At 37.1% G+C, this 19,234-nt stretch overlaps 1 protein-coding gene across 5 annotated transcripts in view; it reads left to right on the top strand.

Annotated features, from left to right (window-relative positions):
* GIPC2 (GIPC PDZ domain containing family member 2) overlaps positions 1-19,234 on the top strand; it is a 99,690-nt gene that overhangs the window by 23,195 nt on the left and 57,261 nt on the right. For 4 of the 5 annotated variants that reach the window (XM_023208910.2, XM_023208921.2, XM_023208919.1 and 1 more), the window contains exon 2: positions 10,339-10,524. The exons of the other annotated variant lie outside the window; for it this stretch is intronic. In XM_023208910.2, the coding sequence (XP_023064678.1) occupies positions 10,339-10,524 (186 nt within the window). The remainder of the gene's footprint in view (positions 1-10,338; positions 10,525-19,234) is intronic. 5 annotated transcript variants of the gene reach the window in all.

The following is a 19,234-nucleotide window of genomic DNA, read 5'->3' as shown; positions in this document are numbered from 1 at the left end:
TATGGCTGTATGCATTTGATTTATTTTATTTGTTGGTTTAGTATTTGTGTAATGTCCACAAAGGCAAGACTTATACCTATTCCAATTCTTTATCCTTTTCTTGTGTCTCAAGGATTGCTTTGGGATTTTGATTTTCTTGGATACACAGTTCCCTTTATTAGATTGCATTAGTAAAAGAAATGTTCTTTTGGTTATTCTGGGAAGTCATTTGGTAGATTCAAAATATGAATTTGACTGTTTTTCTTTTTTTGGATAGAATTCTTATTTGTCATATTATTTTATGCATTAGTAATACTGAAAAAAGTAGTTCTACTGGAGAAGAGTACAAAGAGTGATGATTCACCTTTTATTTAAGGCTTGCCACTGCTGACCCAGGGCAGCTAATTTAGAAGTGAATCATTTATAGAAAGTTCTACACAGTTCAGGACAGGGCTTTATACAATATGCTCATGAAGGTCTAAATAGAGCATACGGTATCATGTTTCTAAATACCTGTCTTGACGCCAATTTTATATCTTTTCCAGCCTGTGAAACTTGTTTCTAGATGACTGTAGCTATTGACAAGATGAAGTCAAAGGCACTGTATATATAAAATAATGCATATTTAAAAACAAATCCTAGAAATTTAGTACAAGCATTATACTGGGAAAATAATAGGCTGAGATTTTAAATCACTGTGTTTATAATACAAAGAAACAAATGTAACTAGTCATTTTCAAAACTAGTGGGAATAAATTTTAAAATCATTTATAATAATTTAAATTAAATAATATATTATTGCTATGTTTACTGTATATGTTTGGCTTTTACAATCTAATTATAAATAGTTATTTTATGCAAACTGTCTTGCTCGTTTTAGAAGGTGAGGGATTTATTAAATGAACACAATGTATTTGGCTCCACATAGAGTATAAAACTGTGTAGTCTCTTCTAGAAGGATTTTTTTTGCTCCTCCTCCTCTTCTTCCTTTTCCTCTCCTTTCTCCTCCTCCTCCTTCCTTCTCGTTCTTCTTTTTCTTTTTTCTTCTTCTTTCTTCTTTTCTTTTTTCTTCTTCTTCTTCTTCTTTTTTTTTTTTTAGGACAAGAAGAGGTCCCACTGAGTTGCCCAGGATGTCTCGAACTCCTGAGCGCAAGTGATCCTCCCACCTTGGCCTCCCGAAAAGCTGGGACTACAGGTGTATGCTGTCATGCCTGTCTTCTAAAACTTTTAAATTCAAAGCTGAGTTTATATTTACATCACAGCTACAGTATCATGGGTTAGAAAAAGCCTGAATTCTAGTTCTGACTTTGTCATTCACTAGCTATGTCACCCTACACAAATCACTTAACATGTCTGAGCTGGTTTTCTTCTCTGCATAGGGCATATTGATACTTGTCTTCATGACCTGACTCATAAGGATTTAGTTCAGCTAACGCATTAGGAAGTGACCAGTAACTTAGACGTCCCCACACAGATAATAGGTGTCAGAGAGGCATTGCTGGGAAAACACCTTGGAGTTGGACAACCAGGGTTGGAGTCTCAGTTGCATCAATTACTATATATATGTGACCCTACACAAGCCATTCTCTAAACCTTTGTTTTCTAATCTATAAAAAAAGGTATTATGATACATCTCACATAAAATTATTGTTGATAATTAAATGAGGTAACATGAAAGTAGCTGGTATGTTAAGTAATCATTGTTTCTTGGACCTTAATGTTGATTTTGAAAAAAATCCTTGCTGACTTTCCTCTCCCTAGCTCATTTGCTTTCACGATACAGCACTTCACTGGAAGTGGGAGCCAGTATCCAAATTGTACAGATAAGGGAGACAAGCAGTTGCCCAGTCTATGCATATAATTGAAGACTAGTTTGAGTTCTAGAAGTTCCTTGATATGACACATTTACCAAATATTTTGGGGATGATTATGTAGCATAAGACACTCAGAGCTTTTTGGAAGAGTTTTGAGCAATGTGATTCTGTTCCTGTGGCTTAGGCAGAGCTGATCCTTTCTTTTCAAGCACTTAGGGTACATGACTATTTTTTTTCTTTCCCATAATTATTTTATTCTTAGTTTCAGATTGTTTTTAATTCCTATAACTTTAAGGACAGTAATTTAGATGGAGGTCAAATAATCATTTTTTTTTTTTTCTCTTTGAGGAAAAGTCTCTGAGACTTAGATAATAAGAACAACCCAGATAAAACCTTAGTCACTAACAAAGGAACCAGAATCCAGGTGGTTTTCTTATGTATACATATGTGGTACTAACTCCTGAGGAAAGTATGGTTTCTTTTCTCTCTCTTTTTTTTTTTTTTTTTTTTTTTTGAGATGGAGTCTCGCTCTGTCACCCAGGCTGGAATGCAGTGATGCGATTTTGGCTCACTGCAAGCTCTGCCTCCCAGGTTCACACCATTCTCCTGCTTCAGCCTCCCAAGTAGCTGGGACTATAGGTGGCCACCACCACTACACCTGGCTAATTTTTTTTTGTATTTTTAGTAGAGATGGGGTTTCACTGTGTTAGCCAGGATGGTTTTGATCTCCTGACCTTGTGATCTGCCCGCCTTGGCCTCCCAAAGTGTTAGGATTACAGGTGTGAGCCACTGTGCCCGGCCTCTTTTTTTTTTTTGAGATAGAATATCACTCTGTTGCCCAGGCTGGAGTGCAGTGGCCCGATCTCAGCTCACTACAACCTTCACCTCCTGGGTTCAGGCAGTTCTCCTGCTTCAGCCTCCTGTGTAGCTGGGACTACAGGTGCATGCCACCACACTTGGCTAATTTTTAAATTTTTAGTAGAGATGGGGTTTCACCATGTTGGCCAGGCTGTTCTTGAACTCCTGACCTCAAATGATCCACCTGTCTTGGCCTCCCAAAGTGCTAGGATTTCAGGTGTGAGCCATCACACCCGGACTTTCTCTTTATTTTCTATAATGACATTGGCTGATATTTCTATAATGTTTATTTGAGATATAGTATAAAAAAGTAAGGAAAATTTTGGGGGTAGATTGAGATGTAGGAGGGTAGTCATATAAAAATAATAATACTGCTTATGTTTAAAATCACATATACAAATAATGTAACTCTAGCTGCATAAGCCCATAATTTGTTCAGAGATCTTTGGAATATGTAGAATCTTTGGCCAGCTCAGTTCCTGTTTAAGGAAGGCATTCAACAAAAGAAACTTGGAAGTGGACTTCCTGGAGTTTTAAACATGAATTTGATGTGTTTTGGGAGAGATTTGTTAACCTGTTTTGTGGACCAGAATATCTTTTGAAACACTAATGACAAATGATTTATTTAATGCTATTCACAAAGCACATTGTGGAGTATATAATGGTGCCACCAGAGAAAAAGCAATATTAATTGATATTAATGGCTCTGTGCGATAGTTCATACTTTTATCTTCCTAGCCATATTGAGTTTCAATGATGAATAATCATAACCATGTGGTAAGAATTTGAAAATTCTGAAGAAAGTAGCAATTTAATATAAATGCACAGCAAGAAAATTGTCTGCAAGTTATCCTTCAACAACAGCAAAAGTTGAAGGATAATTTTTTTATGAGGAGAAATGCAGTCTATCTTGGTTATGATATTAAAAAGGAGCAAAATCTGATACTTCAGGAAAGTTCATGCACTTTAAGAAGCTTTCAAGCATAAATATAAATATCATTGTTCAAAAAGCCCTGTATTGCAGGAATAATAATAAAAACCTTTAAATTGAGCCTTTTTATTGATTTTCTTATTTTTTAGAAGTAAGATCTTGCTTTGTCACCCAGGCTAGAGTGTAGTAGCACATAGCACGTAGCTCACTGCACTCTTGAACTCTTGGGCTCAAGCAATATTCCTGCCTCAGTCCTAAGTAGTTGCGACTACAGGCATGTGTCAGATAATTTTTTATTTTATTTTATTTTAAGAGATGTAGTCTTGCTGAGGCGACCAGGCTGGTTTTGAACTCCTGATCTTAAACGATCCTTCCACTTCAGCCTCCTGAGAGCTTTTTAGTTTAAAAAGTATACACTATACATTATAAAAATGGTCATTTTTGTAATGACCATTTGATGTAGACGAAACTTTAATAATGCCACAATTTACATGAGGATCAAGGAGGCCAAATGACTCAACTAAACCCCCTGAGATAATTGGAACTAGATCCAGAACTCTTAACTCTTGATCCATTATTTTCATCTCTTACATTTCTTTTTCTCTTCTTTCTATTTAACACATTACAAATATGAGACTGTCCTAGTCTATCAATTTATTTATTTTACTGATATTGGAAGTAAGGAGGAGGGATTGTCTGAAATTTTTGTTAGGGGTGATAGAATATGATATTAGGATGCCATAATACCTCAGTGTATTAAAAGAAACACAATTCACCATGTACTTTAGATGTTTTTTAAAGGATAAAATGAGACGGTAGGCAGAAAGAACTTTTAAATTATGAAGAATTATAAAGATACAAGGCATAATGATTCTATCAATTAGGAACCTTTTAGTTGAAAGTAACAGAAAATCCAACCCAGGATGACTTGGTGAAATTTATTGACTCATGTAACTAAGCATTCTGGGATAGGACTGTGTATCAGGCAGTGTGTTTTCAGCTGCAAGTAACAGAAAACTACTTACTCAAACTGGCTAAAACAAGATTACTTATTATTTTACATAAAAGAGAGCTGTGTATGGTGGCTTGTGCCTGTAATCCCAGCACTTTGGGAGGCCAAGCAGGAGGATCGCTTAGGCCCACGAGTTTGAGACCAGCTTGGGTAACATGGTGAGACCATGTCTCTACGAAAAATAAAAATATTAGCTGTGTGTGGTAGTGTGTGCCTGTGGTCCCAGCTACTAGGGAGGCTTAGGCAGGAGGATCACTTGAGCCTGGGGGGTTGAGGCTGCAGTAAGCCATGATCACACCACTGTGTTCCAGTCTTGGTGATAGAGTGAGACCCTGTCTCAAAATAAATAATAGAGGTAGAGTGGGCTCCAAATTGGTTAACTGAGCAACTCACCGATGTCACCAAGGACTTAGGTTTATTTCATTTTTTTGCTTTGCCATTCTTGATATCTTTCTCAGCTGGCAAAGATGGTGGTAGAAATTCCTAGACCACACACAGATAAGGCAACATACAGAGGAAGAAAGGGACTGTCTCTTTCTGTGTTAGGCGTGAAAAAATCTTTTCCAGAGCTTCCTGGACATCTTCCTCGTATGTCTTATAGGCTGGCATTGGGCCACATGCTTACACCTAAACCACCACTTAGGCTAGTTCATTTTTATGCCTGAAACAGGGGATGTGAATCATTTTCCTCCAACATGCTTGCAATCTGTACACATCTGGGAATTGTGTTAGGAGGGGCAAAGAGTGGACAATTTCCAGTGTCCACCCCTGACTGTCTTGAAGTAAGACTGAAGCCAGAGGCTCTGCTTTCCTCATGTCAGCGTTGTTGCCAGGGCCACTCTTCTAATGTTTGCAGTGATAACTGCAGTCATTTTAGACTTCACATAATTTAGAAAAAGTGAGGGAGAAAGAACCATTGTTTGGTAGCTTCTATGGAAAAGAGAAGAGGATTCTTTCCCCAAACCCCCAATAAGTTCATTCTTGGATTTTCTTGGCCTAAATTGGTAGTCATTAAGCAATTTAAACCTGAGGATGTGGTCACTCCCACTCAAGCTACCATATGGCTTAAAATGGGGAAGAGAAGTTTCCCAAGGAAAATTAGGGGAAAGGGAATAGGTACTGAAGATGTTGATGTCTAGCACAATAATGACAATTCAAGGCCCTCCATCTTCTGGCCCTAAAGGGCAATAGCTTTCTCCTTCAATTAGTCTGTCTTCCATATAGATAATGCAGAGTGATAAGCATGCAGTCCCCAACCTTTATGGCACCAGGGACTGGTTTTATGGAAGACAATTTTTCCATGTATTGGGGCAAGTGGGATGGTCTCGGGATGAAACTGTTCCACCTCAGATCATCAGGCGTTAGATTATCATAAGGAGCAGGCAATCTAGATCCCTTGCATGTGCAGCTCACACTAGGGTTCATGCTCCTATGAGAGTCTAATGCCGCTGCTGATCTGACAGAAGGCTGAACTCAGTCAGTAATGCTTGCCTGCCCACCACTCACCTCCTGCTGTGTAGCCTGGTTTCTAACAGGCCAAGGGCTGGTACCAGTCTGCAGCCTAGGTATTGGGGACCCCTGCAATAAGACAAGTAAGACTAATAAGACAAAATGCCTACCTACTAAAAGTTTTTTTTTTTTTTTTTTTAAGTAGAGTCTTGCTCGGTCACCCAGGCTGAGGTGCAGTGGTGCAATCTCAGCTCACTGCAACCTCTGCCTCCTGGGTTCACACGATTCTCCTGCTTCAGCCTCCTGAGTAGCTGGGATTACAGGTGCCTGCCACCATGCCTGGCTGATGTTTTTTTTTTTTTTTAATTTTTAGAGATGGGTTTTCACCATGTTGGCCAGGCTGGTCTCGAACTCCTGACCTCAGGTGATCTGCCTGCCTTAGTCTCCCAAAGTAATCCCAAAGCCTGGGATTACAGGCATGAGTCACTGTGCCCAGCCTAAAGACATGACTTTCTAAAACTTAACTGCCCAATATTGTAACCACTAGCCGAATTTGGATACTGAGGACTTTAAATGTAGCTGGTTCTTACAAATCGAGACAAAATGTAAGGGTAAATACATGCTGGATCTTAAAAACTTAATTAACAAAATGTAAACCATCTTAATAATTTTTATATTGATTATATGTTGAAATGACAATATTTTGGATATACTGGGTTATATAATTGTAAATTAAATTAATTCAGCTACTTCTTACTTCTGTTGCTGTGACTATCAGAAAATTTAAAATTATTTAACTTACATTGTATTTCTATTGGGCAGTGATGCTCTAGAAAATGAAATAGTCATGGATACTCCATCAGTTATGGAAATAGGCAATGATGGCAGTAAAGCGACAAATGCAGATTACCCCAGACGGTGTTAAGGATTTCATTTTACAGTGAAAAACATCATTAAGATTATATCTACTGAATCAGTCATTTTCCTTATGTTGCGTGATACCTTGTAACGAGTTTACTTTCCAAATCTTTTTTGATTTATTTTAGTTTGTCCATCAGAGAGTGTTATATGTATATAAAAAAAGTTAAATGCTGCCTTTCACTGCCTGTTGTGTAGCATACTTAGATTCTGGAAGCAAATATTTCTTAGAGGAGCATTGATAATATGGCCACTTCACTGTTAATTTTATTGTTTTCTTCTCTATCAGATGGGTATGAATGAGGGTATGAAAGCTCACAGTAGATTCTTGAGGTTCCCTTTGATTTAAATGTTCATTGCCTTTTGATGAGTGGATGAACAGGAACTTTGTGTTATTATTATTATTTTTTAATTATTATACTTTAAGTTCTAGGGTACATGTGCATAACGTGCAGGTTTGTTACATATGTATACGTGTGCCATGTTGGTGTGCTGCACCCATCAACTCGTCAGCACCCATCAATTCGTCATTTATATCAGGTGTAACTCCCAATGCAATCCCTCCCCCCTCCCCCGCCATGATAGGCCCCGATGTGTGATGTTCCCCTTCCCGAGTCCAAGTGATGTCATTGTTCAGTTCCCACCTATGAGTGAGAACATGTGGTGTTTGGTTTTCTGTTCTTGTGATAGTTTGCTAAGAATGATGGTTTCCAGCTGCATCCATGTCCCTACAAAGGACGCAAACTCATCCTTTTTTACGGCTGAACTTTGCGTTATTTAGAAATTAGTGTATCACTTTCTTATTTTGCAGTTCAAAATATAAAATCTTTGAGGATGCTTGAATTTCTAGACCTTTATCACATACTTAGAGGTATATTTGCTGATAGTTGTGCATTGATACTGTGATAGCTTCTTATTCTCCTGTGAAGAACTGATCTGAAGTCGTGGAGCTTTAGTTACCTGCTGCTCTTATTCCACCTTGCAGTGGCTATCACATTCCTACAGGTTTTCAAAACAGCTTCCCGTGGAGCTCCATTCACTGAAAGATATAGCTGGCTCCATTCCTTCCAGAAAAAAGAAACTAATGCCCTGCTTGCCAACTTTTGGCTGTCTAGAATGGAATGTTATTCTGCACAGGAGGAAGCATGATGGAAAAGGGTTCTTTTACCTGCAGGAAATCTAATGTTTGCTCTGTAGTGAAGCATGTAAAAAGTTGAAAGAAAGGAAACAAAGGAAGAAGCTTGGTCATTAGAAGTTCAGTTTGTGTGAGATTTCCTTTTCTTCCTTTTTGTTTTTCTCTATCCTGTTACACCATCATTGTATTTTAACGTTTTTTTTTTTTTTTCCCTAGCTAATGGGTAAATTGCTTTTGTATTGGTGGTGTTTGGGACCCACTATGAATACCATGGAGAGACTCACTGGAAAAAAAAAAAAAAAACGGAGAAGGAGAAAAACGTTGTTTCTTCTATTTACTTCCCATCATTTTGTGAAGGAGAGTCAGAAAAGCTGTTTTCTACACATACTCCCTTTCCCCTCTACCCAATCACAGTGATTTTTGTCAGCAAACTAATATGCCATTGATTTTATAGTCAGGATCAGAAATATGCACCATTCTTGACTTAACTGACTTTTTTCCCCCAAAAACAATATCATTTTTACACTAGAGAATATGTGCAAAAACTTATTATTCACAAAGCTGAATGTATTTTGCCCTTGCTGGGAACATAAAGGGTTAAATTGAAGGCTCAACAAAGACTGGGATGAAAAGAGGACAAGGTGGGGGCTATAGTTGTTCCCTGTAGGCATTCACTATTTTGTAGCCAGTGGCCCTTTTTTTTGTCCTCATCACTAGCTCCTTTAACACACCTCTGGGATTTGCTCTGAGCTTGGCTGAACACTCTTAACCTTTGATTGTATAGCAGGGAGAGCTTTATTTTATGAAGCTCTTCTGATTCAGACACATTTTGACATGGCCTAAAAAGCCACTCAGTAAGTAGTAAGTGCACCCTATTTCTGAGCGGGATGCAGATTATGGATGTGTTAAGGCTCAGTCAAGGTTCTAGTAGAAATTGGGACTGGTATGAAACTCCAGGATACTGGGAGAGGGTTGAGAGTGAGGCCTGAGGTCAGGACCCCGGATGGAGGAAGAGGCTTGCAATGTCTATGGTGGACATTACCTGATATATTTCATTTAGTCATTTTGGCATGAAACAGCCATATTAAAATGCCCTTTTCTGGCTTGTTAAATAGAAGCTACTCAATGCATGTTTGTTGAACTTAGCTTCTTAACCGATGGTATCTTTTCAACCCTGCTTCTCTTCTATAATTTGGGCCCCACAAGTTACCCAGATTATGGCTGACAAACTTGAGTAGCACTGTACATTTTAGTCAAATGAGTCATATTTCTGAAGGAAAATGAGGTCAAAGAAAGACTTGCTGTACATAAAAAAGCCCCTTTGAAATCCCCACACAACTTTTTACCATTTGGTTTCTTTTTTGCTCTCTTTTTACTGTCACACGAGTTGGTACAACTTGTTTTAAAATCTCCAGACCTCAATTCCATGACCCCCATCCCCCTTTTTTTAAATTAAGGGTTTGGGTTAATAGTCTTTACAGTCGATTTTAGTTCAATAATCTTTCTCTGCAAAGTAGCCATTATTCTGGCATCTATTGCCATGAACTTCATATAATCACATATACTCCACTATTTTTGGCTTCTTTTGCTCAAAAAGATGCCTATGAGATCCGTGGATAGGTACTGATTTTAATACCTCATTCACTAATTAAATTGCTTTTTAAAAGTCACTATAATGGAAGATAAATAAAATTGTCTATATTTAAAACATGTATTTACCAACTTTCAAATATAGGCTTGCCTATATTTTCATTGTAGTGTATGCATGATTGCAGACCTTTGGGACTATAACCTTTGATTTCAGCATTGTAAAATGTCAGGTCCCTTGGCATAAACCACTTTGAAATTGGTGAGACCTGAACTCAAATCCTTGGCTCTGACAAATACTGGCTGTGTGACCTTAGGCAAATTACATATTTTTACCAGGCTTCAGTTTCCTCATTTGTAATATGGTGATACCAATGTACTTTATAAAGTTAATGTAAAGGTTAAGTGAGATAATGGGATATAAATTGTCTAGCGTGAAGCCTGGCCTACAGGAAGCCCTCAATGCATGTTACCTAATGCTACTGTCTGAAACTGTGTCCCAGAATCTCTCTAGGCAACATAAAAGCACATTTTATGATGTAACTCTTTACATTGTAAATTGAGGAGTATTCCAGTCAATAAATATTTATAAATAAATTAACAGTCAGATGTATTCCAAGTGGAAATGGACCTGACATTTTATTTTTCTTTGCAGATCTTATATTGCACTTTAAACACACCTAGAATTGACATGGAAAGACTCTTAGGAGGACAACTAGGACTAGAAGATTTCATATTTGCCCATGTGAAAGGAATCAAAAAAGAAGTGAATGTGTATAAATCTGAGGATTCACTTGGTGTCACCATTACAGATAATGGTGTTGGCTATGCTTTTATAAAGGTAAGTTTTAAAAAATCACAGTGTAACCTAATTGAGGATAACATTTAAGAAAATCTACCAGGCCAAAGGAAGTTAGAAATGATCTTCAGAGTGAGAGCCAGCTCAGCAAGGATGCATGAATTAGTACTATGTTTCACTTTCATTTGAAAAATGTTCAGACATCAGTTTGTGTTTACTGTTTTCTTAATTTCTTCCCTTTAGTTTAAACTTCCCCTAGAATTTGGAACTAACTGAAAGGAAAGTCTAACCCTGGTGCCTACTTATTATCCATGTAAGCTTTTCCATGTCTGTAGGTTTTAACATCTGATGAATTTCAGGCTTATTTCCATTGAATTAGGGTTATTTCCAGCTGTTCATACTTTTGAGTGCCTTATTTACTTCTTTAAAAGTGCTGTTCAAAATTTTAGGAAGTATGTAAAGTTGGATCTCTGTATCTGTAGGTTCTGTATTAGTGGATTCAACCAACAACAGATTGAAGATAGTTGGAAAACATGGCATCTGTACTGAACATGTACGGCCTTTTTTCTTGTCATTATTTCCTAAACAATATGGTACAACTGTTTACATAGCATTGCCATCATGTTAGGTATTATAATCTAGAGATGATTTAAAGTATATAGAAGGATGTGGATAGGCTATATGCAAATACTACACCATTTTATACCAGGGACTTGAACATCAGTGGAATTTTGGTATTGATTTTGGGTCCTGGAATCAATCCCCCATGGATACCGAGGGCCAACTGTAATTTCTTTATTCAGCTACAAAGAGAGCAACATAGAGCTTCAAAGGCAAGAGAAAAGTTTGAAATGGTGTGAAAATAAGAGCTGATGAGAAAAGTAGACTCATCTCTTAAAAATAACAATTCTATTATTGTAATAGTTACAATAATAACAGACTTATATTGAATGCATGTACTAGGCACTTTGCATACAATTCTAACTTAATTCTCACAATTCTATTTGGTTGGTGTTATGTTTTTGTATTTTTTTTGTTGCAATATAAGACATTTTTAATGTACGGCTTAATGAATGCTTACATACTCACCCCTGTTTAACCATCACCCAAATCAGGAAAAATTGCATTTCTGCCACCCAGAAGGCTCATTTTTACCCCTTCCCAGTCAATAATCTTTCTCTGCAAAGTAGCCATTATTCTGGCATCTATTGTCATGAACTTCATATAATCACATATACTCCACTATTTTTGGCTTCTTTTGCTCAAAAAGATGCCTATGAGATCCATGGATAGGTACTATTTCCAACCCTATTTTATAGATGTGGAAACAGAATCAGGAAGGTTAAGTATCTTGCCCAAAGTTAAACAACTGGACAAATTCAGGATTTGGATCTATGAGGTCTGACTTCAGAGCTGGCACTTCTACTCACTCAACTAATAATTAATGATAGACTTCATGCAACAGGGAATATTTTATGCCTTTATTTTGTCCAAATCTTGATTTGCTGATGCATTATCACCATTAAATAATCTTAGGGAAGTTATCTTCTTAACTGACTGTAAATGGGACTTTCGCTTCCCACTTGATAGAATGGCTATTTTTAGCTCTGCAAAAGATATGACTGTGCTGAGGGTTGTGTGAGTGACCAAATGGAAAATTTGTGACTGGGAAAGTCATATGGGATTATCCAAGGGAAGCTCAGGACATGAGGCACAGGCAGCAGAGAAGGGCTTGGAAGTTTCACAAACATGTGTGGATTTTTAAAATCTTAGCCTCTGACATTCAGAGCTTGTCTTTCTATTTTTTTAAAAATGCTTTGTCAAACATGTGCTCGCCTCAGAGTACTAGTCACTACCCTGTGGAGACATAGGACATGTTAGCAAAGGAGAAAGCAAGGCATAATCTAAACTGCCAACATATTGTTCAACTTAGAAGAGAGATGCATATTACACTGTACACATGGTTGATGAAATTTTTTAAAAATTGGGAGAGGATAATTTCAAACTTATATAAAGATTGCAATAATAATACAAAGAACTCCCATACATCATTTATCCAAATCTCCAATTTTTACCATTTGCCATGTTTGAGTTTTTTGTTCTGTCTTATACACACACACATATGTACTCTTTACCCCTTAGTACTTCAGAGTGTAATTACTAAGAACAAGGATATTCTCTTATATATAACTACAGTACAATTATGAAATTCATATAGTCTGATATTGATATAATACTTTTAAACTAATCTATAGTTCACATTGTAGGCTTATCAGTTGTCCTAATTGTGTTCATTATTTTCCCCTCATACAGGTCCAATTTAGGATCATGTATTTCATTTATGTCTTTTTAGTCTTCCTTAATCTAGAATAGTTCCTCAGCCTTTTATAGGATGTCCTTGAATTTGGGTTTTTCTGATGTTTCCTCATGTTGATAAATAGATTGTGCATTTTTGGCAGGAAAATTACATAAGTGATGCTGTGTCCTTCTCAGTGCAGCACATCAGAAGGTACGTGATACTGGTTTGTCTCATTGTTTGTGACGTTAATTTTTGTCACTTGTCTGAGGTAGTGTCCACCAGTCTTTTTCACTACAAAATTATTTTCCTTTATGATAAGTAATTGTGGAGAGATGCTTTGATATCATGAAAATATCCTGTTTCCTTACCTGCATGGCACAAATTTAGTATCTGTTGATGAGTCTTGCCTAAATTAATTTTTCCTGTAATGGTGGAAAAAATGATGATTTTTATAATTCCATCACTCCTTATATGTTTCTCTGAAAGCATTTTATGATAGGGAAAAAGCTGCACTTATTTATTGTCAACATGGGTACATGACTTTATATTTTACTCAATGGGTTATAGTCTATTACGATCCATTATATTGATGCTCAAATTTCCTGAGACTTGGCCTGCATGAACCCCTGTAAGTGGGCCCCCATGTCCTTTTGACATGGCTCCTGTCATTTTATTGAGTAGGTTCTTACTTTCTAGAACACAACAAGATGTTCTTGTATCTCCTTTTCCCCAGGGCCTAGAATCAACTATTTCTCTTAGAAGCTCTGATTTTTACTAGAAATTGATAGTCAAGTTCTGGTGTTAGCCGTGCTCATACATTGAAGTCAAGTTCTAGTGTTAGCCGTGCTCATACATAGCTACTGGAGTGCATTATTTCTAGATCCTTTCAGTGGTAGAATTAAAGAACATGTTTATTAGAAGTTATGAATTGGGCCAGGCATGGTGGCTCACACCTGTAATCTCACCACTTTGGGAGGCTGAGGTAGGTGGATAACTTGAGGCCAGGAGTTCAAGACCAACCTGGCCATCATGGTGAAACTCCATCTCTACTAAAAATGCAAAAATTAGCTGGATGTGGTGCACACCTGTAATTCTAGCTACTTGGGAGGCCAAGACAGGAGAGTCATTTGAGCCTGGGAGGTGGTGGTTGCAGTGAGCCGAGATCGTGTCACTGCACTCCAGCCTGGGCGACAGAGGGAGACTCTGTCTGAAAAAAAAAAAAAATGAACTTGTAATGATGCCTCTAATTGTCATCCTGCCCCACAGGGTTATTTCTTAGCTTCTCCATCAAAATTTTTATTTTCAAAGTCATTAAAATATTTACTCGTTGTAGAGATCTTTCACCTTCCTGGTTAGCTATATTACTAGGTATTTTTTTTTTTTTTTGGTGACAATTGTGAATGAGATTGTCTTTCTGATTTGGTGCTTGGCTTGGCTGTTGGTGTATAGGAATGCTAGTAGGGATTTTTGTATCTTGATTTTGTATCTTGAAACTTTGCTGAAGTTGTTTATCAGCTGAAGGAGCTTTTGGGTCAAGACTATTGGGTTTTCCAGATATAAAATCATGTCATCTGCAAACAGAGATAGTTTGACTTCCTCTTTCCCTATTTGGATGGCCTTTATTGCTTTCTTCTGCCTGATTGCTCTAGCTAGGACTTCCAATACTATGTTAGGTAGGAGTGGTGAGACAGAACATCCTTGTCTTGTGCTGGTTTTCAAGAGGAATGCTTCTGGCTTTTTTCCATTCAGTATAATGTTGGCTGTGGGTTTGTCATAGATTGGTCTTATTATTTTGATGTATGTTACTTCGATACCTAGTTTGATGAGAGTTTTTAACATGAAAGGGTGTTGAATTTTATCAAAAGCCATTTCTGCATCTATTGAGATAATAATGTTGTTTTTGTCTTTAGTTCTGTTTATGTGATGAAGCATATTAATTGATACGATTACATTGAACCAATCTTGCATCCTGGGCTTGAAGCCTACTTGATCATGCTGGATTAGCTTTTTGATGTGCTGCTGGATTTGATTTGCAAATATTTTGTTGAGGATGTTTGCATCAATGTTCAGCAAGAATATTGGCCTGAAGTTTTCTTTTTTTGTTGTGTCTCTGCCAGGTTTTCATATTAGGATGATGGTGGCTTCATAGAATGAGTTGGGGAGGAGTCCTTCTTCCTCAATAGTTTCTGTAGGAAGGGCACCAGCTTTTCTTTGTATATTTGGCAGAATTCAGTTGTGAATCCATCAGGTTCTAGGCTTTTTTTTGGTTGGTAGGTTATTTATTACTGATTCAATTTCATTATTGATCTGTTCAGGAAATCAGTTTCTTCCTGGTTCAGTCTTGGGAAAGTATATGTGTCCAGGAATTTATTCATCTCTTCTAGTTTTCTAGTTTGTGTGCATAGAGGTGTTTATAGTAGTTTCTGATGGTTATTTTTATTTCTGTGGGTTCAGTGGTTATGTTTTCTTCATCATTTCTAATTGTGTTTATTTAGATCTTCTCTCTTTTCTTCTTTCTTAGTCTAGCTAGTGGCCTATCTTTTTTTTTCATAAAACCAACTCCTGGATCCACTGACCTTTTGAATGGGTTTTTTTTTTTTTTTTGTCTTGTTCAGTTCAGCTTTGGTTTTTGTTATTTCTTGTCTTCTGCTAACTTTGGAGTTGATTTGTTTTTGGTTCTCTAGGTCTCTTAGTTGTGATGTTAGGTAGTTAATTTGAGATCTTTCTAACTTTTTTAATGTGAGTATTATAGTGCTATAAGTTTCCCTCTTAAAACCGCCTTATCAGTGTCCCAGAGATTCTGGTATGTTGTATCTTTGTTCTCATTAGTTTCAAATAACTTCTTGATTTCTGACTTAATTTCACTATTTACCCAAAAGTCATTCAGGAGCATGTTGTTTAATTTCCATGTAATTGCATGGGTTTTAGCAATTTTCTTGACTTGTATTTTTATTGCACTGTGGTCCAAGAGTATGTTTGGTATGATTTCAGTTCTTTTGCATTTGCTGAGGAGTGTTTTATGTCCAGTTATAATATGTGGTCAATTTTAGACTATGTGGCATGTGGTGATGACAAGAATGTATAGTCTGTTGTTTTTGGATGGAGAGTTCTGTAGAGGTCCTTCGGATCCATTTGGTCCAATGTTGAGTTCAGGTCCTGAATATCTTTCTTAATTTTCTACCTCAATGATCTGTCTACTACTGTCAGTAGAGTGTTGAAGTCTCCCACTGTTGTTCTGTGGGAGTCTATGTCTCTTTGTAGGTCTTTAAGAACTTGCTTTATGAATCTGGGTGCTCCTGTGTTGGGTGCATATATATTTAGGATAGTTAGGTTGTCTTGTCAAATTGAACCCTTTTACCATTATATAATGCCGTTCTCTGTCTCTTTTGATTTTTGTTTTTTGAAGTCTGTTTTGTCTGAAACAAAACAGGGTTAGGATTGCAACCCCTGCTTTTTTCTGTTTTCCATTTGCTTGGTATTTTTTTTTCTCCATCCCTTTATTTTGAATCTTGGATGTTATTTTGTGTGAGATGGGTCTCTTGAAGACAGCATACAATTAGGTCTTGGTTCTTTATCCAGCTTGCCACTCTGTGCCTTTTAAGTGTGACATTTAGCCTGTTTACATTCAAAGTTAGTATTGATATGTGTGGATTTGATCCTATCTGTGTTTTATTAGCTGGTTATTATGTTGGCTTCTTTGTGTGATTGCTTTATATTAACACTGGTCTGTGTGTAAGTATGTTTTGTATTAGCTGGTACAGTGCTCAGAGAAATCAGAGAAGAGACAAACACATGGAAAAATATCTCGTGCTTGTGGATGGGAAGAGTCAATGTCATTAAAATGGCCATACTACCTAAATCAATTTACAGCAATGCTATTCCTATCAAATTACTGATGACATTCTTCATAGAACTATAAAAAATTATTTAAAAATTCATATGGAATAACGACAACAAAAAAGCCTGAATAGCCAAGATAATCCTAAGTGAAAAGAACAAAGCTGGAGGCATCATATTACCTGACTTCAAACTGTACTACAGGGCTACAGTAACTAAACAGCATGGTATTGGTACAAAAACAGGCACATAGACCAATGGAACAGCGTGGAGAGGACAGAAATAAGGCTGCACAGCTACAACCACCTGATCTTTAACAAAGCTGACAAAAACAAGCAGTGAGGAAGACTCCCTATTTAATAAATGATGCTGGGATAGCCATATGCAGCCAATAAATGATGCTGGCTAGCCATATGCAGATGACTGAGGCTGGACTCCTCCTTACACCATATATAATAATTAAGAAGAATTAAAGACTTAAATGTAAAATTCAAAACTATAAAAACTCTGGAAGACAACACAGGCAATATCATTCTGAACATTGGAATGGGCAAAGATTTCATGACAAAGGCACCAAAGCAATCAGAATAGAAGCAAATATTGACAAATGGGATCTAATTAAACTTAGGAGGTTCTGCACAGCAAGAGAAACTATCAACAGAGTAAACAGACAACCTACAGAATAGGAGAAAATATTTGCAAACTGTGTATCTGATAAAGGTCTAATATCCAGCATCTATAAGGAAAGTTACCAGAAAAAAAAGACAACTCCCTTAAAAAGTGGACAAAGGACATGAACAGATACTTTTCAAAAGCAGACACACATATGGCCAACAATCATATTAAAAAAAAAGAAGCTTAACCTCACTGATCATTAGAGAAATGCAAATCAAAACCACAATGAGATACCATCTCACACCAGTCAGAATGGCTGTTATTAAAAAGTAAAAAAATAAGATGTTGGTGAGGTTGTGGAGAAAAGGGAACCACCATACACTGTTGGTGTGAGTGTGAATTAGTTCAGCCATTGTGGAAAACAGTATGGCAATTCCTTAGAGAGTTAAAAGCAGAACTACTGTTTGACTCAGCAATCTCATTACTGGGTGTATACCCAGATGATTAGAAAGCATTTTGCCATAAAGACACATGCATGTGTATGTTTATTGCAGCATTGTTGACAATAGCAATGACATGAAATCAACCTAAATGCCAATCAACAGCAGATTGGATAAAGAAAACATGCTACATATACACCATGGAATACTATGCAGCATAAAAAAGAATGAGATCATGTCTTTTGTGGGAGCGTGAATGGAGCTGGAGACAATTATCTTCAGCAAACTAATGCAGGCAGGAAGAGAAAACCAAATACTGCATGTTCTCACTTATAAGTGGGAGCTAAATGATGAGAACTTATGAACACAAAGGAGGAAACAACAGACACTGGGGTCTACTTGACCCCAGTCATAGTGAGACCCTGTCTCTACAACAAATAGAAAGTCCCTTGACCCCAACATAGTGAGACGCTGTCTCTACAGCAAATGGAAAATATTAGCTGGGTATAGTGGCATGCACCTATAGTCCCAGCTACTCATGAGGCTGAGGTGGGAGAATTGCTTGAGCCTGGGGAAATCAAGGTTGCAGTGAGCAATGATCGTGTCACCACTCCCCAGCCTGGGTAAAACAGAGCAAGACACTGTCTCTTAAAAAAAAAAGTCAAACTATATTTAAAAATTCATTCAGAGATGTGTCACTCCTCCTAACTCTTCTATCCCATTACTTTTCCATACTCCTTAGAGATAACCCATTTTATTAATTTCTGTTTTATCCTTCCTGTGTTTCTTTTTGCCAAGATAAGCAAAATGGAATGTTTCATGAGTTTGCATATCACCATGTGCAGAGACCATGCTGTGTGATTATAATTTTAATGTATGTGCTGCTGAAGTGAGCACTTGATATGTTTTTAACTTGGCTGGAAATAAGAGTAGGTTAAAGTCAGAGTAGGACAGTGTGGTAGGTATTCAAATGAGGGTGGACATTCCATGGTGAGAGAGGCGTTGCAGTGTGTTACATAGGGGCATGGACTTTAGAATCAGATAGGCCTGCTTTCAGTCTTAGCCAGATCACTTATTTACCAGCTGTGTAACATTGGCCAAGGCATTAAACTTTTCTGAGCCTTCTCTCAAGTGGGAACGTTAGCACCTACGTTATAGTATTATTTGGGTTATAAATATAATGACATGCTTAAAATGTCTGCAGTATTCACAGTTAATAGCTAATATTTTAATAATTGTTCTAACAATAAACCATTACATAATTAGGAAAGATCAATGGCAGAGAAATGCATTTTATAGTTTTGTATGGTTCACACAGATGAAACTGGTTTTTTTGTTTGTTTGTTTTTCGTAGAGACAAGGTTTTGCCATGTTGTTCAGTTGAGCAGGGCTCAAGTAATCCCTTTCTCTAGGCCTCCCAAAATGCTGGGATTACAGGGATGAGCCACCATACATGACCCAGATGAAACTTTTTAGGTGAAAAAACAACATACTTAAATGTTCATGATTTTAGTATCTAAGTCTCAACATTTCCAAGAACAAAAAGTATATAAATAACTTA

The sequence above is a fragment of the Piliocolobus tephrosceles genome, chromosome 1 (assembly GCF_002776525.5).
Source record: "Piliocolobus tephrosceles isolate RC106 chromosome 1, ASM277652v3, whole genome shotgun sequence".
Classification (NCBI taxonomy): Eukaryota; Metazoa; Chordata; class Mammalia; order Primates; family Cercopithecidae; genus Piliocolobus; species Piliocolobus tephrosceles.
The sequence above is the reverse complement of the archived record's forward strand: the minus strand, read 5'-3'. Positions and strand labels throughout refer to the sequence as shown.